The 23,470-nt window shown below is 41.5% G+C and overlaps 1 protein-coding gene across 2 annotated transcripts in view; it reads right to left on the bottom strand.

Moving 5' to 3' along the window:
* The window catches only part of Vps39 (VPS39, HOPS complex subunit), a 42,771-nt gene that overhangs the window by 14,039 nt on the left and 5,262 nt on the right, over positions 1-23,470 (bottom strand). For both annotated transcript variants that reach the window (XM_004623377.2, XM_023711213.1), the window contains exons 2-11: positions 22,916-22,981; positions 16,615-16,679; positions 15,884-15,926; positions 13,737-13,831; positions 12,051-12,149; positions 11,519-11,611; positions 8,158-8,341; positions 5,083-5,203; positions 4,863-4,983; positions 2,535-2,664 (exon numbers count right to left, since the gene is read on the bottom strand). In XM_004623377.2, coding sequence (XP_004623434.1) covers positions 2,535-2,664; positions 4,863-4,983; positions 5,083-5,203; positions 8,158-8,341; positions 11,519-11,611; positions 12,051-12,149; positions 13,737-13,831; positions 15,884-15,926; positions 16,615-16,679; positions 22,916-22,981 — 1,017 coding nt within the window. The remainder of the gene's footprint in view (positions 1-2,534; positions 2,665-4,862; positions 4,984-5,082; positions 5,204-8,157; positions 8,342-11,518; positions 11,612-12,050; positions 12,150-13,736; positions 13,832-15,883; positions 15,927-16,614; positions 16,680-22,915; positions 22,982-23,470) is intronic.

Genomic DNA, 23,470 nt, shown 5'->3' with positions numbered 1-23,470 from the left:
TAAGCTTGTTCTAAGTAGGTGCTTTAGACCACTGAGCCATCTCACCAGCGAGTCTTGTTTTGTTTTCAATGAAACTGGTTTCTAGAGGTCTCAAATATCTTCAGAGATTAGCATCTAAAAGGAACAAGCACAGCTCCAGAGTTTAAGACCACAAAGGACCAAGTGGGGTTTAAATGCCCGTGGGGATTTAAATGTCATGGGATTGTTACTACTTTTATATGTGCTCTGCTTACAAAGTCACATAGGCTACAGTCTTCATATGGTCCCTCTAGCCTTATATTTTCCCATAAGCCCTGGTACTTCTCATGGCCACATACAAGGCACTGTAGTCATATACACAAAGCTTCTATACTGCAGTACCTTTAAAAAAAGGGTCTTAGTTATTGTGTTCATTGCTGAGACAAAATACTCAACACCCACAAGTTAAAGCTGAGAGTTTATTTTGGCTCACAATTTGCAGAGATTCAATCAGCAGTCAGCTGGATCCATGGCAGGGCAACACGATAGAGGAGCATTGAGGAGGAGAAACGGTTCATGGCAAGGCAGGCACAAAGCAGCAAGCAGCAAAGCAGTTAGCTTCCCTTTCCCTTTTACGCCATCCACGCTATGAGCCTTATGGGTGCTGCCACCCACACCCAGGATGGGCCTTCCCACTGTCCACACCCAAAACTAGGCTAAACCAACAGCAGACTAATTAAGTACCATATACTCTTAATCCCAGTATTATATGCCCTAAGTCCAGGCAGTTCAAAAAGCCCCACCTCTGTATATATGAGGCTTTGGGGGGACATCTAGATATAAGCCATGTTATGGTTTGTGTGTAGTTGTCCCCCCAAAGACTCATGCAATCATTGGGGCATGGTTCTAAAGCTTGTGATTAATTCATGATCCAATGCTGGGAATATGGGTATGAGTGCTATTCATGCCCTGGTGGGTAATCTGCATTACAATGTGAGGAGGGAAGAGAAGCTTGCTAGAAGCCACAGCTGCTGTCCCTCACTTTGCCCTTTGCTGTTTTCTGCCACCATGAAAGGTTGCCCTCTGCCATGTGCTGCTCTGCCTTTCAGCCAGCTGAATATGGACTAAAAACTCTACTAACTGTGAGCTAAATAAACCTTTCCTTCCTTAATTTTGGGAGTTGGGTATTTGTTCCAGCAAGGAGAGAAAAGTAACTAAGGCAAACCATAACAAAGAGTATCCTAGGTATGAGTCAGAGAGGGATTTCTATTAAATCCTGGAAGGAACCTTGTAAGTGAACAGAATGCAGCAGAACAGATAGTCACAAAAGGCCTGAGGCTTCTCTTTGGAAATGCCAGCTGCTACCAGAAGGACACTCAAGTGGCTCTTTGGAGAGACCCATTTGGACAAAGACAGAGGTCTCCAGCTCCAATAATCAACCAGGAGAATAAGCGAGCAAGAGCAGAGCCCTCCCAAATTTCTCCTCAATAATATAAAGAGATAACAGATGCCTGCTCCTTTGAGCCACTAAGTTTCAGGGTGATTTGTTACATGCATTAAATAGTTAACAAACTGGTGGGGGCAATTTTTATTGAGGACACAGTAACAGGGGAGGTGGAAGCCACTAAAGGGTGGCTATGCCTGGCCAAGACTGCCCAGCCTGGCCTGGCTACATAGTGATTGCTATCCTGCTTCCTGCTTCCTGCCAGGAGCACCACCAGAGCTGTTTGCAAGCCTGGCCTCCTAGCAACTGTATGGTACCTCCAACTGCCAACCCCTTGACATTCCAATATACCCTGCTTTACTGATCAGATTCTTCTTAGAGTATTCAGAATTGGCTTCCTTATTCACAAACAAAAAAAAAACAAACAAAAAAAAAACCCCCCAAAAACAAAAAAACTGAACAGATACAGCAGTTATCACAGGGCATTAACAGCCAGGGTTGAGGGACAGTGGAAGAAAAGGCAAAGCAAAGGGGAAGAGGAAGGGTAAGACTACAATATGATTCAGAAGAAAAAACCAAGCACATACAGATTCATTCACATTTAGCAAAACTGGAACATGCAGAGGTATCAATGGACTCCATTTCATCTACACAGCAGCACTGTGCGGGCAACACCAGCACTGTCCACCTTTTGAAAAAGGGAACTCAAATGCACAAAGAGGTCCAGATGCCAGCTGAGCTCAGGCCGGCTGTTGCCAATGCACCTGCTCACATCCAGGTGTCAAGAGACATCTTAGGATGCTAAGGAAGGACTATGTAGTGTTGTCTTATGTTGGCTCTAGAATGTAACCTACTATTTAATCCAGGGCCTTCTGTCTAGGACAGCATTCCATAGATACTACCTGATCAAGTACATACAAGTTCTGAAAATTCCAAGTATGTTTATGGATAAGATCAGATTACGACTATAGATAGGTAACCATTATAGTCACTGTAAAATCTTGCTAGGCATGAGGATCACAAATGAGGAGAGTTAGATCTCTCCATTCTCAGAAGTCTGCTGTCACTGCTCCCCAACCTGCCTGGTCTGTAGAATTCATAAGCTCCCATCCAAAGCCACACCTGCGATTACCTGTGCCAAGCTTAGCAAAGACCTGCATGGACTCATCAAAGCGCTTCTGGCAGAAGAGGTTGAAGGCATACAAGTTCTTGATGTGATGGATTTGTTGCTGCTTTTCACTGTCAGAATCATCTTTCATTTCCTGACAAGAGAGCAGAACAGGTTAAGTGCTTACTGACCCAATAAACACATATTCAGCATGTTCTGGGTGGCACAGTATCTTAGAAACCACAGGAGCTCAATCCCGCACAGCCCCAACATGTATTTGCCCCCAGGGATATGGTCTAACCACAAGTAGCCACACAACTAAGATACACCAAGTTTTTTGCAAATAGCCTAAGCAGTACTCCTGAAGACTTTCAAGATCACGCAAAATGAGGAGAAAGACACTGTCACAGGCCTGAGGACACAAAGCATATGTGACAATTAAATACAACACAATTCCCAGATTTGATTCTGGCAAAGAAAAAAGGACAGTGATGGAAAAACTGGTCAAGTCCAAGTAAAGTCCTAAAATTAGTTTTAAAACAAAAATCCTAAACGAGACAGGGTAAGCACGATGGCAGAAGCAGTCTGAGCAGGAACCAGGCCTGGGGCAGCAGGGGTGACCTGCAGTTAGCCACGTGCACTGGGCAGAGGATGGAAGGGAGGGAAGAGGAGATGTGCTTATGGGAAAGGGGGCAGGCATGTGCAAGACCCTGAACAGAGAACATGCTATGCTCAAGAAATGAAGTCATCTGGTGAGATCTAGAGTAGAGAAAGGCCTTACTTATAGCAAAAGCTCAATAAATGAGGCGATTAACAGCCTTGATTCTTTTGATTACCTTTCCCCCTTATAGCACTTTTAGTCAATCTTTACCAAATCTAATTTGTTCTTCACCTCTCAGTTCCCTTCCTCCCTTCCCTATGGCTACCTGAGTCGAACCACTGTCAGTGTATCACTGTGCTTATTCCCACACCTAGCCCAGGCTGCCTTTGAACTTGTGATCCTCCTGCCTCAGTCTGCCTAGTGCTGGGATTACAGGTACACATCACCACCCAAGCTTAGAAGTTAACTTTTATTATCTTCATCCAAATTTCTTTAAATTCACTGTCTAGTTTAGGCTGAGAATAACTTCTGTTGTTTCCGGAAATCAAATGCATCTTCTACAGATTATAACAGTCATCACTGACGATGTTTTTGTTGTTGTTGTTTTTTTTTGCAGAACCGGGGATTGAACTCAGGCCCTTGTGCTTGCCAGGGAAGCGCTTATTCCACTGAGCCATCTCCCCGGCCCCAAAGAACTGAGCTAAGGGGCAGGCCCCCATTGACAATGTTTTTAAGAATAAGACCTAGACCCTAATGGTCAACTCCAAAATGGTTGCTGGCCACGGGAGCGCCACTGGAACAAGGACACAAGCACTGCTTTGCCGTGAGCACCATGACACACAAACATGAAGGAGAGTAACTGCTGTGGTGTTGCCTGGCCCCACCCTCCAGGGGGCCAAGTGTTGGAAACCAGTTCCCCAGTACATCAGTGCTGAGGGATGGGGTGGACCTTTAAGAGATAGGCCTGGTGGAGAACCTACAGGTGACTGCAGACACAGGATGGATCACATAGAATTCCTGAGAAGTTCATGAGAAGAGGCTGATATAAAAGGAGCAGCTCCAGCCCTTCCTGTCCTCCCTGCCCCGTGGAGGTATAACTCTGCTTGGCCCCAACTGCTGTGCATGCCAGGGTGTGGCAGAGCCAAGGGGCAGTATTCACATGGATACTGACTGCACTATGCCATATGGACTTTGAGCCTTCAAAACTCAGGTAAATAAACCTTTTTTCAAGTAAGTTGTATTTGATATTTATTATAGTGACAAGCTGACTAACATAGTACCAATCATAAATGTCAGATTGCAACCTGGTTGAATACAACAGATTGAGGTGGTTTCAGAATACCTAACAGATTATTGAAAATGTCATACCAATTTGATGTGGAACTGTCTCACTGCTATATGTCTGTCAATAAAGTTATGGGAAAGGAAAAAAAAAAGAATACCTCACAGAGGTTACTCATCTCAACACAGACTTTACCTTTGAAAGAAATCAGAATGGCCCATTGTTACATTCAACTAGGCTGTAACATTACATTTGTGACTGCTATTGTATTTCGAATGTGTCCAGTCTTTAATTTTTTAAAACAAAAACAGCTACTATTTTATTCCCCCATTCATTTTATAGGATACTATTACTATAGCATTGAACTTCCTTTCAGCTCTGTGCTCATTCTACTAGTCCAAAATATCTATATCACATTCAGCCCTTCTGGAAAGGTGACTCACCCCCAAATCTCAGGAACAAGACTTACTGCGAGCTGCAGAGCCAATTCAAACTGTTTATCCTGGAGAAGCTGTTGGATCTGAGTTGCCATGGGGACAGGAATGAGTCTCCAAACAAAATGATTGCTGGCCACATAGATAATGTTTGATCTGAAGGCAGAAATCAGATCATCAGTGAAAGATGATGACATGGGTGATTTTAACCTTGGTGACTACACGGCAGCCACAGTGAAGAAGGAAATTCCTTACCCCCCTGAGGTGATGAAACGTGGCCTCTGCAATTCAATGCTCTGGACCAGCAGCCGTGGCTCAAACGTTCGGATTTCCACATATCGAGGCAACACTGCGATGATGTAGGGGGGCTGGTGTTCTGTGCAAGATAGAAGGGACTAAGCTACAGTTGTGATGAGAAGCTTTGTGTGACAGACAATTCTGTCAGGTGACACAACCTAGACAAGCCTTGAGGACATGATGCTAAGTGAGATAGGCCAAGTCACAGAAAGAAACAGATACGGATTAATGCCACTTACAAAAGGGATCTAGAAGAGTCGAAGCCACAGATTTGGAAAGCAGGATAGTGGCTGTCAGGAACAGCTTAGGTTTAAGAAGTGCTGTTATCCAAGATGGAAAGTTTCAAAGAATTAGTCGTACAACAATATAAAAAATATATTTAACACTGTTGCACTTAAAAAGGATTAGGATGATCAATTTTGTTATGTTTTCACCATATTAAAAAGTTTTAATGTGAAAAGTTATTAAGAAGCAAACCATTAGGTGGCATAATTACACAGAAATTTAACCTGCAAAAATATACTGTATTCTGTCAGGCATGGTAGCGTACACCTGCAATCCCAGCACTTGGGAGGCTGAGGCAGAAGGACTGCGGTAAGTTTGAGGCCATCTTGGCCTACGTAGTGAGTTGAAAGTCAGTCTGGGGTCAGGGATACAGCTCAGTGGCATAAGCGCCTGCCTGACAAGCACAAGGTCTGATCCCTGGTACCACAAGAAAAAAAAAAAAAGAAAGTCAGTCTGTACTACACAGCAAGACCTTGTCCAAATAAAACAAAAACAAAAAAACCCCACCACCACTAACAACAAAAACACTCCTTATAGTTTCTCAGTGTGTCTCACTTGCTATGAATTTTTATTTCTAAATTATCTATTTTCTGTTAATTTTATTCCTATTACCTTTGTAATTTATACTTTGAATAATAGTATAAGATCTCAATGCTAAAACAAAACTAAGAAATTAGTTATTTGGGGGGTCTTCATATTCCCATTATTTTTACTGCTCTTGCTATTATTATGCTGATATTTTTCATCTTACCAAAAACTAAAAGAAAATTTAAGGCATGTCATTTCATATTGATTTTTTTCTCTTTTTATGTTGGCCTCATTTTGAAAAGTTAGTATAATTTTCAGTGTTAACTTGTATAAGTATGTAAAATCTCTTCATCCTTTTAAAACCTGGCCCACTTATACACGTAAGGAGCCAGAGAAGGCAACACTCTCGATAGCCAGTGTGACGTGCCAGCACAGCACTATCTCAGAGACAGGGGCCAAGAATGCCAGAGAAGTGACTCATCCCACCTGCGGCCCAGAGGACTGCAGAGAAAGGGTCACAGGACACAGGCCTGGAATTAAGGCATAGATATGTCTTTTGTGAAGTGCTGTGGAAGAAAGGCCCTGGGACACCAGCAAAGGTTTTCAAGTAGGAACTGCCATGCTAGAGAATCAGAAACTGTTTCATGGGTCTTCATCTCATCTGCCAAACTGCCTCACCTGAAGAGAAGCCAAGGCTCCCTAGGGCATACGGAAGCCTCCTGGAAGCTCTCAGCTCCCAAAGTTGTTACTATACACAATCCTGGGCCTTCTAAAATACCATCCTGCTTGTTTACCTTCATTGTGCTCTATGGGTCTCTAACCACCACTAGACCACCATATTTTTATCAAGACAGGAACCCACTGGCCTCTCGGGCCCTTCTCGGACCTCTAGCACCTGCCCCCACCCTATTCCTCCATCCTAGATACCACTGTTTCAGCAGCTCAGTCCTGGCAGCGGCCTCCCACAAATCAAGGCAACTTTTGCACTTTCACTCACTTCTCTAACTATTCTTTCTGCCTAGAATGCAAGGAAACTTTTCTTCAGGCCAGATTCCAAAGTCCTACCTCCAGTCTTGTCAGTGCAGTGAAACTTCCTAGGTAAACAGTGAACTTCCCTCTCTGAGAAATGCTGAAGCTTAAGGCATCCAAATAAACACCTCAAGCCAGGCGTTGTCTCTTTATCTGAGACATAATCCCTTTTGCTCCAACTAGAGTCCTTCAAGACCCAAGGCACGTCTGCGTGCCGCACTCCACAGGAGGAAGTAGTCAGTAGTGCTCATGTTTCTGGCTACCAAGGAACTGCTGCAAAAGTGAGCAGATGCTCAAAGCTGGGCATGGCTGGAATCCAGGCACTTGGGAGGCTGAGGCAGGAGGATCACCACAACTTTTAGGCCAACCTGAGCCTTAAAGGCTTGAGACAGCGAGACCCCATTTCAAACCTCCACCCCCCAAAAAATGGAAAGAAAAGAGAGGTGGGCAGATGCTTCAGGGCAATGCCTGTTCAGAGGCAGATACCTGAGTCAGGCAGCAGCAGAAATACCTGACATCCAAGTCAGAGATGGTCAGCTAACTGTAGTCTGTGTGTCTAAGCTACAAAAACAGCGGCAACAATAACCATGACATTAAAAGCCCTTCAATATGGAGATACATATATTATAGGAATAAATGAGGGATTTCCACTAATTTTCAAGTGTAGACTACGTGGCAGGGGACACGATAAAACCATTAAAAAGATAGAAGAAAAAAAGCTAAGAAGTAAGATTAGCGGTAGACAAGCAATTCTTGAAATGTACATTTCTATTTGTATTTTTCCCCTCAAGCAAAACTTAGCTTCATGCAAAAACCAGACTGTCCTGGTTTCTTTGGTACCAGGGATTAAACTAAGGACCCTGTGCTTGCCAGGCAGATGCTTATGCTGCTGAGCTACCTCCCTGGCTCAGAATGCCATGTATGTATGTATGTATGTATGTATGTATGTATTTATCTATTTATTTTTTTATTTGCAGAACCAGGGATAGAACTCAGGTCCTTGCACTTGCCAGGCAAGCACGCTTATTCTACTGAGCTATCTCCTGGCCCAGAATGTCCTGTTTTAAAAGGCTCTGAAATATCACCTACTTCTGTGAAGGGAACCAAGAGTAAAAATAATGTAAAGCAACCTGCCATAGGAAGAACATAGCCCCAACCCAAAGCGGCAAAGGCAGTGACTGCTGGCCTCACCCATGGCCACTGGGATGTCTGTCCAGTTCAAGGCACACTTCTGGGTGCAGATCCCCTCTTCATTGAGCACCACAGTGAGGTCGTCTTGGCCCACGGCCACTTTTCCATCTGCCAGAGGTGCAACTAAGGGCTCCAGCTGTTTTCCAGTTGGAAAGAGCTCTTTGATAGACCCCTTTCCATCCACCTACAGGAAGACACAGAGGGAGTCACTTGGCTTTCCTGAGCCAGAGGCAGGAACAGTATGGAAATGTCCAGACAAAAATGCAGTAACATTCCTTGTTTAACATAAATATCACACTGTTTGTTCTGACAACTTTTATAATAGTGTAAAACTCGTGCTCTAATATAGAGAAAAGTGTCTACCTGGCAATGGATGAGACCAGATGGGGGGTGGGGGGCACCTGAGCTGCCATACACTACTGGTGGAGGCACAGATACTTTGCTGGTCTCTTGTAAAATTAAACATAAACTTACCATATGACCCAGCAACCCACTTCGAGGCATTTACTCAAGGGAAATGTAAGTTCTTTTTTTCTCTCTCTTTTTTTCTTTTATGTATTTGGCACAGGGTCTACAGGGTCTCACTACATAGATCGGACTCATAGTGATTCTCCTGTTTTCGGCCTCCTAAAAGCTGGGATTACAGGTACACACCACCACACCCAGTCTCAATCTGTCTCAGCATACCCCGGGGAATGGGGGGCAGCATAGCCACTGCACTCTACCTAAGCAGGCGCTTTAATCCGCTGAGCTGTCTGGCAGGCCCTGTAAATTTATTTTCTTACAAGCATCTGAATGCAAATGTTTATAGCAGCTTCACTGTAATTGCCAAAGATTAGAAACAACTTTATCTGCATCTGATGAATGGATAACTTGTGTTATGTTCATAAAAGAGAATACTATTCAGCCACTTTTTTTTTTAACATTTATTTATTTATTTTGTGTGTGTGTGTGTGTGTGTGTGTGTGTGTGTGTGTGGCCAGCTCAGCCCACCAGGGGGCGGGGCTGGCTGGTATGTGGCGCTGGTGGATAGAACTGTGGTCCCTGTGCTTTGCCAAGCTTGTTCCAAGTAGGTGCTTTAGACCACTGAGCCATCTTGCCAGCCCCCTATTCAGCCACTTTTAAAAAAGCTATTGTCAACTAAAATAAAATGTAGGAAAAAAAAAGCTATTGTCATGCATAACACAAGTGAATGTTAAATGTATTATGCTAAGTGAAATCAGCCAGATTCAAAAGGCTAAATAATGTATAATTCCATTTACATGATATTCCAGAAAAAATGAAATCACAGAAGACAAAGAACAGAGCAGTAGTCACCAAAATACTAGGCGCTGCACAAACACTGGGGCTGACTTCAAAGGAGCAGTATGAAGGAGGCTGGGGGATGATGGGATGGTTTTGAGGGGTTTTTTTTGTTGTTGTTTTTTGTATTTTGATTGTGATACTGGTTATGCAAGTCTAGGTACTGGTTAAAACCCAGAGTTGTATGCCAAAAAGAATGAATTTGACTGTATGTTAATAAATAATTTTTTTTCTGTATTTAGTACAGGGTGCACAGGATCACACTACGTAGCTCGGACTCTGGCGATTCTCTTGTTTTCAGTGTCCCGAGCACTGGGATTACAGGCATGCATCACCACGCCCAGTCTCTCTCTATCTCTCTCTCTTTTTTTTTTTTTTTGGTGGAACCAGGGATTGAACTCACACCCAGTCTCAATCGCTATCTCAGTGCACCCTGGGAGCGCAACCAGTGAATAGCACAGCAGGCTGGGGGTCCCTGCATCTGCCTAAACAGACCCTTTTTTCCCCCATAATTTTATTGAGAAACAAATAGCAATGAGACAGTTTCAAGCCAAATTGGTAGGACAATTTCAATAATTAATACATTGCATACATTCTTCCTAGTGGTTAATTGCTGCACAAGATGCAGACATGATATCCTATTTACAAACACCATTAGAACAATTCCCTCTATTCATTAAGAGAATGTAACTATTAAACAGGCACTTTAATCTGCTGAGCTATCTGGATGACCCAAAAATGTGGATCTTTATCATTTTAGATTAAGAGAAAAAAAGCAAGTTATAAAACAATATGTACAACATAAAGCTGGCCTAGATTTAAAACATCCACCTAAGGTCTCATGTGTTCAGAAGCAGTGTTTTCTGAAAGTGAATGGACCACAAGAGCTCAAAACACATCCTTCTATGATTCTCCTACTGATGAGTTCAGAGCTAAATGTGTTGTTAGGAGGTAGAATGTGTTGGAAGAGGTGGTGACTGTGGGTGTGGCCCAGAAGGGTGTACAGTATTCTTGTCCCTGGTCCGCCTCTCTCTTTCAGCTTCCTGACTGCTGCACGTTGAGCAGCCAAAAAATTTTCCTTTTGTAAATTGTGTATGTCAACTTCTTTGTCCCAGCAAAAAAAAACTGATGAATATACATGACTTCTTCATAAAGAGGACAGAAGCCCATATACCAAAACCTTAATGAACTTCTCTTTTTCCTTTTTTTTTTTTTTGGTGCAGTGTTGGATAACTGAATCCAGGGCCTTGTGCATGCCAGGCAAATACTTTATCACTGAGGTGCATTCCCACACTCAGTGACTATGGCAATACTTTGACTCACAAGTACTTTTGTTTGCAAACAATTTGGTTCCCAAAAAATTTGTTTTTGTTTGCAAACTCTGCATCAGGTAACAATTTTTTGTCTGAATGGGGAATTCCAGATGATATGTACTTCCTTTATTTCCTTATCGAGATTTTGTTATTTTTTAAAATAATACACATAATGTAGCTTTGCTTCCCCATACCCCTGTATCAGGAACTGAATTCAGAATCAGTGCTGCTCAGCTATATCCCCAGCCCCACATATGTAGCTTTTGAAATAAAGAAAACAGCGAATAAAATTTGAGATAGGGCCTTTCTATGTAGGTAGGTCGGCCTCAGTCTCATAGTGATCCTTCCCACGTGCTGGAATTACATACAAGTGCAGCCATGCTCAGCTCAAAAATAAGTTTTAAAACCAATATACTGTGAGATGTGGGGAGGCAGGAGATTCAAAGTCCTAAAAAAACTTAAATGAATGAGGATAGCGGGGCAAATGTTAGCAGCCCTACTGAGCAGTCCTAATAATTACATGTATGCTGTGAAAAATCACTAGGTAGAGAACTGACAGGTAACACTGCTTGGCTTAAATTACTCAGACATCTTACTTGTGAAAAATGCTAACAACATAAAAAATAAACAAACAGACAAAAAACCTTGATACACCAAAAGCTCTAATTAAGTTCATCTTCTGACTTTAGTTCATAATCATCTTTCCCAAGATACAATCATGAGATTTACACAATCATAATTCTTACCCTTATTAGGTAATAGTCTCTCTTGAAACCTACACAGATAGAATTTTCACACCAGGCCATAGACTTGGGCATATCTGATACACTGAAGTCCCCCTGAAAAGAGAACACAAATTCAGGTGAAAAGACATTAAAATAGAAAACGACGAGAGAAAAAAAAGAATACAATTTATGAACTGTTATTTCACTTCTACCCTGCAAAATAATCCTCACCCCATCTGGACACAATTTTCCTAGCACACTGCCAGGAAACTATGCCTAATAAAAAAAGAAGTCACCCAGTGATGGGGCAAAGTGCATTTGGAGAAGATAAAGCCCACTTTGAAATAAACTAGTCTCTACAAAAGCTACAGAATTATATCACCGGTGGACATGAACAAGCTCTCAGCTACTTTATACCGAGTATTAGGGTGGGGAAGAGTGTAAGCTGGAATGCTAAGCTCCACTTCAACCAAACAGGAATTCTTTCAAACTATAGGCTGTCCACACCAGCACCCCCCACCCAGCCCAGAGACCCATTAATAGTGGACTTCACCTGCAATTCATGAAATTCCCTGTCCTTCCAGAAATAGAGCTGTAGCTTCTTTTTTACTGCCACACACATCCGCAACACCTCCTCACCAGTCTCCGTGTGCTGGGAAGAGAGATCCACAGCAAATGAGTGCGCAGAAGACAACTCTGTAAGTTGGTGACAACTACATCAGAGATTTTCTACCTTCAAACAGCAACTAAGCTTAAAGTCCCCTGTAGCATCAAGCCATCATGCCAGCAAAGCTGGAGAGAACCCACTGTCCTCCTAGGTGTCCCCAGAAACCCAAGAGTGCTTCATCCCCAAGTCGCACCAGCCAAAGAGTCCAGCAGCACAGGGACATGGACAACACAGAGCAAAGCCCCAGGGTAGGCCTTCGCCTACATGAACGCTTCCTCCTTTGGTCTTAAATGTCTCTTGATTATGACTATCATGAGTGAGCAAGGATCAGCATATGCCACGGATCCTGGGCCCACTATTGCCTCTTTATTTTATTTAATTTTGGGGAAAGGTTGAGATAGGGTCTCACTATATAGTGCAAGCTGGCCTTGAACCCATTAATGTAGCCCAGGTTGGTCTCAAACTCATGGCAATCCTCCTGCCTCAAGCCTCTCAAGTGCTGGGATTGCAGGCATGTGCCACCACACTCAGCTTTATCCCTTTAAAGGAGTTGGGAAAAGAAAAACCTAAGTATAAAATAATGCAGTATCAAGGGAGTGGAGAGGAATAAGAAAAAAAAGATTTAAGATGTATCAAGTACAGGTACAAATTCCCTAGGATGAATGGTATATGTATATCTAAAAGATGCCAACAAAATTAATTTAAAAAAAAGATAACGCAATAGTAGGGTGGAGCATACATGTTGAAGAGATCACGGTTGGTGATGTGAGGCAGATTTTGAAGAATGTAAGGAACATGGATTAGCAAAATCAAGATGTCTTTTTTTTTTTTTTTTTTTTGGTACAGGGTCTCCCTACGCAGTTCAGACTCGTAGTGATCCTCCTGTTTCAGCCTCCCCAGTGCTGGGATTACAGGCACGTGCCACCATGCTTGGTTTCAGTGGCTAGCTCAACATGCCCAGGGTTCCAGGGCCAGCAGGGCATACAGTACCAGGGATCAAACCCAGGTCCTTGTGTTTGCCAGGCAGGCACTTTAACTGCTGAACTATCTCACCAGCCCCAGAGATGTCATTTTTGAACAACAAAAACTCCCCCCCTCAGTGATCTGTTTAACACAAGTCAATTTAACATGATAGTTATGTTCATGATACTGTCATATTTTCGCTTTCTCACTAACAGTGTATGGCGGGCTTCTATGAGAGTTGAATGAGTAATTATCACATCCAGACATCTAGCTTTCTATTTTTTTTTCCTTTTCTTTCTTTTTTTTTTTTGGCGGAACTGGGGACTGAACTCAGGCCCTTGCGCTTGCCAGGCAAGCACTTATTCTACTGAGCTATCTCCCCAGCCCCCAGACATCTAGCTTTCTAATTAGGACACACAAGGAATGCAATCATCTCAACTTCACAGCATGTACTATACGGGAAATCTCTCCATGACAATCCCCACTCCAATATTCTCTTCCAAGTCCCATGGCCTGGGTCACCAATACCATTTCCCCACAGAATGGTGTGAAGGCAGGGAACACTGTACTGACACAGCATGAGGTCACATTCCTTCTCAGTGTACTCACATGGAGGTCACAGGTGAAGAGCGATGCTCCCTTTGCCTTTGATACTGTGGTGATTTGTTGAAATGTTAACAGATCATGGACATAAATGTTGTTTTCTGTTTGGAAGGAAGCAAGATGTCACTAGAAGTGACCACCCTTCTCTAGTACAGCCGCTTTTGAGATGAAAAAGGTAATCATGTGACACCAGCAACCACCAAACGGCAGACACTGCATGAAGACATAGCTTCAGTTTAACAAACAAGGATTTATTCTGGGATGCTACCAGCTCATACATTTCAGAAGTCACCTGGTCTTCTCAACTTGGCTATTTTGGTCCTTAAAAGTTTGGGCTGACTTGAGTAGAAGAGCCCTCTCATGTCCAAAGCACTTTATACCTTGCCCTTCCCAAGCCTGAAAATTTGTGATAAAGTAATTATACAACAAATAGTTTTCAACACCATTTATTTACATAGGAAAAGGAAGTCTGTGGATTTTGCATGAACCCATGGCAAGGATTTCACCCAAGCCAAGCTAGCAATATAAGTACAGCAGTCCCCTCTGAGACTACTTAGTTCCAAAGCCCCCAGCAGATGCCTGAGTTGGGATAATAATGAACCCTACACATATACTATGGTTTTCCTATATATACCTGCAATAAAATTATAAATTAGATGAAGAAATGAAAAACAGTAACTAGTAATAAAATTAAAAATTATACTATAACAAAAAGAATGGGTGAATGCAGTATTTGTCTCTCAAAATACCTTCCTGTACTGTCCTGGCTGCCCTTCTTTCAAACTCACAGCTGACCACAGGTAACTGAGACCTCAGGAAGGAAACTGCGGATCAGAGGGACAGCAGACTCCACCCCGGCCTATCTAGTTTCAGCCAGGAGAGCTGTTGCCTTAAATGTACATCCTTAGCCTTAGGAACTAAGTGGACAATGACTACTATTTGGGTCCTAAGCAGAGTGTGAGATAAGTTTTGCTTGTCAAGAAAAGGCCTTACAGGCTGCCTCCCATGAAACCATGGCTTCTTACATACCCTGAGCAGTCTGATTCCACCTGCCTCTCACCTCATAGCTTGTCACTCTATTAAGTCCTCAGCCTGGCCACAATGAACCATGTGCCATGTGTCCATGCTGTAAGGCCTTGCACAAATTGTTCCTTCTGATTGCAATGTGCTGCCTATCTCTCTTTCTGTAGATATCCTGATAATCCACTAAACAATGCAGTCTCTCACATTACCAGGTCAGGGTTTTGCTAAGTTTAAATCACAGAGACTGGCCTCACTTCTAGTCTTCTGCCTCACCCTCTCAGAAAGCACCACCCAGGCCAAGGATATGGCTCAATAGCATAGCTCCTGCATGGCAAGTTCAAGGTCCTGAGCTTGATTCCCAGGACAAAAAAAAAAAAAAAAGGAAAGCACACGTCTGAACTCCATTCAATTAACAAAAAAGTATGCCTTCTTAAAAAAAAAAAAAAAAAAAAAAAGGAAAGCACCATCATACCTGGCCCCATAGTACATTTTATAAAGTTCTACTTGTATTCACTACTTTGTATTACTATTACTTTGCTACTTCAGTCCTCATATTCTATTTTCTTAATTTTTAAAAAATATCTTATTTAGTTATTTGGTACAGGATCTCACTCATAGTGATCCTCCCGTCTCAGCCTCCCCAGTACTGAGATCACAGGCATGCGCCACCACACCCAATTTCAGTGGCTGGCACTGAGTGCCCGGGGCTCTGGGGCCAGCACAGCATGTGGTACCAGGGACTGAACTTGGGTCCCTGCACTTGCCAGACAGATGCTTAGACTGTCGAGCTATTTCCCCAGCCCTCAGTCCTCATATTCTAAATACAAGTATGAAAGATAGAAACAATGCCTCACTAAACTTGTTATTACCAATGTCTACTTTAGACTTCGAACAACGCACATCTCAATCAAGACAGTACTTAATTTATGGCTAAATGGATGCAATGAGAATCCTTGCAGAACACAGTTTGTTTATGGCAGATCCTATCTTTCTTAGCCACGGGCTATTTCTGGTTTGGAATATACCAATTCATTATAAAGGTAATCACTACCAGATTAACCACAAAATGACTAGTTAAGTCAATTTTTGTCTTTTAGCTCCCAAAACACAAATGCAACCCCTTTTCTTACCTAACAAGCTGACCAGAATCTTAAACTGGGAAACCACATGGATCTAGAAAATAGCAAATTAAACAAAATTAAACATTCTAGGCAAGATTTAACAAATGTTCATTTAACAACAGTGCTAAAAAGGGACTAAAGAGCCTAACCAGTCATAGGAGTGTGACTCATTTTAATGTGTAACCACAATTTCTAGTATGAAAGAGGATTTAGGTGCATGATATATGGGCAGAGAATACTGCATGAATGGAAGGGCAGAGAGAAGAGGATTCACAGCGTTAATAAATAACATCAGAGTTCTAGCTTGCCTGGCATCCTGGCTTGGGGATGATTTGATTATATCAGGTGTTGGAACCTTGGTCTCCAGGGTGGTAATATTAAGAGATGGGGTGAGGGGGGGTGCTTAGATCACTGGAAGTGGACTCAGAAGGGACTATCGCAGTTCTCATGGGACTCTTATATTAGACACAGGAGAGGCTTGTTACAAAGAACGTTCTCTGGCTGCATGCTTGGAAATATGATCTCTCCCTCTTCTCTGTGCTCCTGCAAGGAAGCCTTGTCAGAGCAGGGCAGGTGCTGATGCCACGCCCTTGAACTTCCAGAATGTGAGCTAAACAAATCTCTTTTCTTTATAAGGCAGCCTGTATCAGGCATTTCATTATAGTAACAAAGAGGTAAATTAATCCAGCAGGGTGTCACATACGTCAAATATACTTGTAGCACCCATCATCACTCCTTACCTGCTGAATCTTTTTGGAGAAATTCTTATTGGATTTCTCTAGAGTTACTTCAAATCTGTTGCAACCTATGAAAAAGAAGTACATATGCAAATCTCTAAATACAAGGATACCGATAAAGGCAACCACAACAAAAATAATGCTTATACTGTTCTCTTCGTACACAAACCTTCAAAAATCCTCAAGACTAAAGTCAGGAGATTTGCCAGCAGTCTTTACTAAGCACAGTAGTTCCTTTCAATGCCAAGTATTTAGGACAAAAGTTTTCAGCATCAGCAGAAAAAAAAGATCACAAAAGTTTACTGAGGCTAAGTCTGAAGATCTCCCTCTACATAGCAAGTACGCTGGCCAAGGGTGTCACAAGAAACAATGTAAGAAGTCAAATATAAGAGCCCAAGCAAAGAAATCCAGCTCTAAGCAGAATATAAAAAGTTTCTTCATGGGCTTGAGATTGATTCTACAATAAACTATGTGCTAAAGTTTTGTATGGTATCAAAGAAGATCCATAATTATCTAAAAAAAAAAAATCTGTTAAAATAGTTCTGCCTTTTAAACTATACACCTAGTGAGGACAAATTTTTGTCAAATATTTCAACTAAAGCTACACATCGAAACATATTAACTGCAGGAATGTAGCTCCGTTGTACAGTGCTTGTGTAGCATTTACAAAAGTTTAGGTTTGAGGGCCGGCCAAATAGCTCAGCAGATTAAAGTGCCTGCAAGCAGGCACAGGGGCCAGGGATTCGATCCCTGGGCCTGCTGTGCCAGCCCCATCCCCCCGGGGCACGCTGAGACAGCAATTGAGAATGGGATTGGTGATGCGTGCCTATAATCCCAGCTTTTGGGAGGCTATAAAAAGGAGAATCACTACCAGTCCAATCTAGTAGTGAGACCCTGAACACCCTGTAGACCCTTCCCTAAAATACAAAATAAATAAATAAATAAAATAAAAATAAGTGTAAAATAATAATTATTTTTTGGAAAAAAAATCTTTCATGAAACTATATTGTTTATGCTAACATGTAGTGGACTTATTACTGTTACTTTGAGTTGAGTTAGTAAGTATACATTTTAAATATAATGATGAATTAATAGACTTTAAATGTTTTCCTAACTTCTCATGTGATAAGAATTTGTAGTTAGTCCACATGAAAGTTTTTTGGGGTCTTCAGTAATTTTTAAGATTATTAAGGGCCCTGATACCAAAAAGTTTGAGAATCTCTGACCTACAGAATTCTGCTTACACAAAGAATTGCTGAATGCAATAAGGCCCTTTATAGCTATACATCATTTCCTTTTTTTTAATAAAAAAATTATATTTACTTAGAAACATTCAAAATGTCAACAAAACAGTTGCAACTTTTTTGTTTCAATTACAGAGTGGTATTCAGTTAACAGAACAATAATTATTTCATATAAGCTGTAATAGAGACAATTGAAGATGAAAAACTACCATCCCCATACATAACTAATTTGTGCTGTGCACCACCAAGAAAGAACTTGCTTTAAATTTCCATGCCAATTTACAACCCCCATACTGTACCAGGCAAGGTTAGTGGCTAGTGAAAATACCACCAGGACAGGGCTATCTAAAGATACGTTCGGTAGTGTGTTAACTATACAAAAAAAAAAAAAAAAGACACTGTACAGTTTAAAAACAAATCTTACACAGCCTTACATTTCAATTTTTTTGTTCTTCAGAACGAGTGAGTTGTGCACAGGGTGGTTAAATGCTTTAGACAAGAAAAAATAACTGCACTAGAACCAACTTATTCATCCTCCTCCTCCTCCTCTTTTTCTTGCTCTTCATCCTCATCTTCCTCATCTTCCTCCTCTTCCTTCTTGTTGCTTTTTTCAGCCTTGATGACTCCTTTTTGCTGCATCAGGTTTTCCTTTAGCCCAACAGGTGGCAATGCCCTTTCCATACTTCTCCTTCAGCTCAGCAGTGGCTGCTTGTCATCTGCTGCAGTAGTATTCCACATTTCTCCAAGTTTCTTTGCGACATCACCAATGGAGAGGCCAGGATGTTCTCCTTTGATTTTTGGGTGATACTCAGAACAGAACATGAAGAAGGCCAAAGGAGGCCTCTTGGGTGCATTGGGATCCTCGAACTTCTTTTTTGTTTCTCCTTTAGGAGGAATGTAAGTTTTCATTTCTCTTTCATAATGAGCCTTGTCCGCTTTTTTTGTTGTTGTTGTTAAAACAACTCAGCAAAATAAAATTCCAGTTTATTGTTGGACAACGTTGTTTCACACATACATCACACAGGCCAAAAAAATAAATAAATCAACAGCAACTTCATAGACAAAAAAAGGAAAAAAAGAAATCTTTTATCTTTGGCCTTTTTAACCATCTCCTACAAACCAACTACTTATAGTACAGTTAAGTACATACAAAAAAAAAAGTTACTGGAATGCTCAGAATAAGATTGTTTTTTGTTGTTGTTGTTTTTGCTTTTTATTTACAAGGTTTTTTTTTTCTCCTTTGAGATTATAATGAACATGGTCACACCACAAGTAAAGTAAAGTTGGAAGTAGGACAAAGGACGCTCCGAAGGCTGGTTTGGTCATCCGCGGATCATCAAAACTGGCTGACTCCTAACAATATGTACAAAAATATAAAATGTGAATAAAAAATACAAATAAATTTTCCTTTTTAAAGTACTTTTAAGAAAAAAAGCAGGGCCTTGGAAATTTTAGTTCTTTTTTTCCCTGTTGCAAATTTATGTGTGGTTTTGGTGGGGTGGTAGTGGAGTGACTGCTTTTGCCATGTCTTCAAATTTTCCTTTTTCTTTAGCAGACATGGTCTTCCACCTCTCTGAGCACTTCTTAGAAAACTCTGAGAAGTTAATGGAAGCATCTGGGTGCTTCTTCTTGTGTTCCTCTCGGCAAGTTTGCACAAAGAATACACAGGATGACATCTTGCTTCTCAGTTTTTTTTTTTTTTTTTTTTAATGTACAAGTTTGTTTTAACAGGAATTTTGATTTAAATTCATTATTTAATATATTTTGAAATAATAAGGCAAGAAAAATACTGAGAAATCATTGGTATATGGCCTCTCAGCTTCTTAGGATCTCCTCTGCCCATGTTTACTTGCTTTCCTCAACGAGGTAGAGTCACCCAGTGCCTGTCCAGCTCTCACTTGCCCCGGTGCTGTCCCCATGGAGCTCAGTGTACTGTAACAGCTGTGAGAACCCATCGTTTCCTCAAGCAGAATTTTTTCTTATAAAATGTGGTGGCAGAATACCATGTTCCCAGCTGTAGGGCCTGTCTATCTCTTCTGCTGAAGGACTCACAGAAGGAGGACTGGCTTACGTGGCAGTTTTATGGTCTCCACCAGCTTCCTGCCAGTGTGGCAAGCTGTGGGAAACCAGCTCGGCTGTGGGAAGCAGGCTTGGCTGTCGCTTCCTTCCGCAAGTTGGAGGAGCATAGTGAGCTGTGGCCCTGGGTGAGGGCCAGGTTTATGTCCAGGCTCATCTCGCAATGGCTGCTTCCTAAGTGCTTAACCTACCAGACCCCTCAGATAGGAACCAGGAACCTATTTCTTGGGGGTCATGGGAGGCTACAGAAAAAAGTACGCAATTTTTCAAACCCAAAACCTGGTATGGTATCTGTTGTTGATTAGGGATAGCTGCTGTTAACTAAGATAATTAGTATTTTATTTGATGTCATGCTGACTTCTGAGACTGAATACTGTCACTGTTATCAACAAAGCTGAATTCTCGTGTTTTTATGTTTATAACCTTCTTTCCCTTTTTTGCAACAGTGCCAGCAGTGTAGCATCACCTGAAAGCAGCAGTAAGCATAGATCACCAAGTGGGCTAGCTCTGGAGGTGGCGTCACATGATCACTCTGTCCCTGGGATCTAGGACTAGGGCAGCTGCCAGGAATTCGTTGGTTTAGATGTCAGGGTGCTTTGAGCTCTCAAACCTAGACACCAAACTGTCTCAAGACTAATTCAGAGGCCTAGGTCTATTTTTGCCCCACCCAGCCCAGAGGTAGGTCTGAGTATGACTAGAAATTCTATAGATAGAGGGTGAGGGGAAGCTTCTCAAAGTTTCAAATTATACTTGGGTTTCTTTAAGTGCCATGGGGAGGTTAGCAGTGCTCTTCAAGTTACCTATGGAAAAATGGAGGCCCAAGAAGATGGAGAAACTTGTCAAAGGCCACATGGCGATCTGCACAGGCAGGAAATGGTCATTCTTCAGACCAGGACTTAAAGTCAAATGAACATTAAATCATCAGTTTGAGTGTACGCTGCTTTGAAAGGTTTACTTTTATAGTCTAGTTTTCTAAATTTGATCTTAGCCAAAGGCCAAGAAGGAATCATAGTTTAGCTTTCAGTTCTCATTATTTGTATCAAAGCTCAATACACAGTAAAACAAAACAAGACAGGAAAAAAATGCTAAATAAAATCTAAACACCCTTTTTTTTTCCTGAGCTGAGAATAAACCTTGTGAGCTGAGAATAAACACTACACCCCCAGACCCCCTAGCTTAATTTAAAAAGTACTGACCAGGTGTATGTTACAAAATTCAAATAATCAGCTGGGCATGGTGGTGCACACCTGTAATCCCAGTACTTGGGAGGCTGGGTCAGGAGACTTGTTGCAAGTTCAAGACCAGCCTGGGCTACAAAGTGAGAACTGCATAGTGAGGTGACATCCTGTCTCAAAAAAGATCCCCCACCTCAGCAAGTAATCTGGTTCTGAGAAATAAAAATTAAAAATAAGCAGCTGCAAAGTACTGCCCATGGGACAAACTTAGCCCTCTGTGTTTTTATAAATAAAGTTTTATTGGAACACAGCCATGCTTCTCATGTACAAATGGTTTATGGTTTAGCTTAGGCTAAAATGGCAGAGCAAAACAATCACAATAGGCCTCTTATGAGTCACAAAGCCCATAATATTTACTATGTGAACCTTCAACAAGTCTGATTTACTTTGTTCTCTGATTTCTCTTTCTCTGGCCAGCCTGCCTTCCTCTCTCCTCCTGCCCCAGGAAGATGCTCTTTCTTCCCTGTGTTATGTAACCTTTGTTTCGGTCCTCTATTTCCACTCTTACCTTAACTTAGTTACTATGGAAATATATCTCATGTTGAAAGGTATGACATAAGATGATACATGTATATATACGTACATGTATATATATATGTATACATATATCATATCTTATGTCATACCTATTAAACAACTGTTTTTGCTGGTCTAATACAGCTGGATAATTGCAATTTGTTTTGACATGCTTGGCATTAACAATAGATTTCTATGGATTGTGGGTGTAAGCATAACATTCACACATCAATTTTTCATAAAGCAGCACACAATTAGGAAGAGGGAGTAAGATACTTTTATGCCAACAAAAGATGCTTTTTCTCTTTTTCCTTTTTTTTAAAGACTGGGTCTTGTGCCAGGCATGTTAGTAATCCTAGCACTTGAGAGTCTGAGGCAGAAGGACTGCTGCCAAGTCAGCCTAGGCTACACAGTCAGTCCAAGGCCAGCCTTGAATAGTGAGGCCTTGCCTCACAAAAGAAGAAGATTGGGTCTTGCTATATTTGAGGCTGGCTTCAAACTTGCAATCCTTCTGCCTCAGCCTCCCAACAGTGCTAAGATTACAACCATGTACCCCTACACTCAGCTAAAGGATATTCTTCAGCAGAAAAAAAATTCAAATATTTTAGTTATTATTCTACATTATTATTGAAAAAGTCACATATGATCAGACATTAGTTTCAAAGCCCTTTCTGCCTATTATTTTATCTTCCCCCAACAGCCTGGAGAAATAGACAAGACAGCTTACAGAACAGAAACCTGACACTGGAAAGGACTTGCCTACAGTCATGAGACAGGGAGAAGTAAAACTGGACACAAAGCCAGGTCCTCTTTTCACAGTCTAACCATGATAAATTCATAAGATCTTCTGAAACCAATAGTTCCCAAATTTTCTCCCTCCTACAACATACACATTTTACACAGGACTCTTATGCCCAGACGGTAAATTTTTTTTATTACTAGTAGTGAATCTATAGGAAGCAAAAGGAGAGAAACATTTAACCCTACCTTCCATATGGGAGTGAGGAATACAGTTTAGGAAGTGAGACCAAGTAAAACCCTGAAGAGCCTCACATTTCTTCCCATTTCCAACTGTGCTCCCTCCGACCCCTAATCGGTCTTTCATGATCCAGGAATCACTGATTTCATCTCTGTACACTAGTCATCTAGACTTTTTTTTTTTTTTTTTAACTGAATATGTAATAAGCCATTTCTTCCCATTTCTTTATTGGGTCTGGAAAGTTTGTCACTTACCAACATCTTTCCGAATCCTATAGAGAAGAAGATGTCCTTGTTTGGTTCCAACAAGAAGCCATTCTTCTGCAAGGTAAAAGTGCCAAGAGAAAGGTCAACATTGCAGGTTTTACTAAAAACTCTGTTTCTTTAGCTGGGCCTTAATCAGCTGGTCAAGAAAATGAGTTGCCTTTGATAGTAGATGACTTGGAAAACTAAGGAATGTTTATATTCCAGAAATAGCTAAGCAGCTGGGTGTGGTGGTGCATGTCCGTAATTCTAGCACTTGGGAGGCTGAGGCAGGAAGGGAGTTCCAGGCCTCATAGCAAGTTCATTCTGAACCACACAGTGAGACTCAAACAAATAATATCTGCTTAAATGGTCATAAAAGAAAATCAGATTACATTTACTGAAATTAAAAACATTTTTAACTTTTATATATGTTGAGGAAAAATAATTTATCATTCATGCAAAATATTTAAACACCTTTTTTAAAATAGTGAAGACAGCACCCACATGCTCATTCCTCCTTCCAAACTATCATGACAGGTAGTGGGCCACCAGGCTATGCTAATG

This window comes from Octodon degus, unplaced genomic scaffold, assembly GCF_000260255.1.
Source record: "Octodon degus isolate 3935 unplaced genomic scaffold, OctDeg1.0 scaffold00002, whole genome shotgun sequence".
In the NCBI taxonomy this organism is placed as follows: Eukaryota; Metazoa; Chordata; class Mammalia; order Rodentia; family Octodontidae; genus Octodon; species Octodon degus.
Note: the sequence above shows the minus strand (reverse complement) of the source record. Positions and strands in the feature narration are given on the sequence as shown.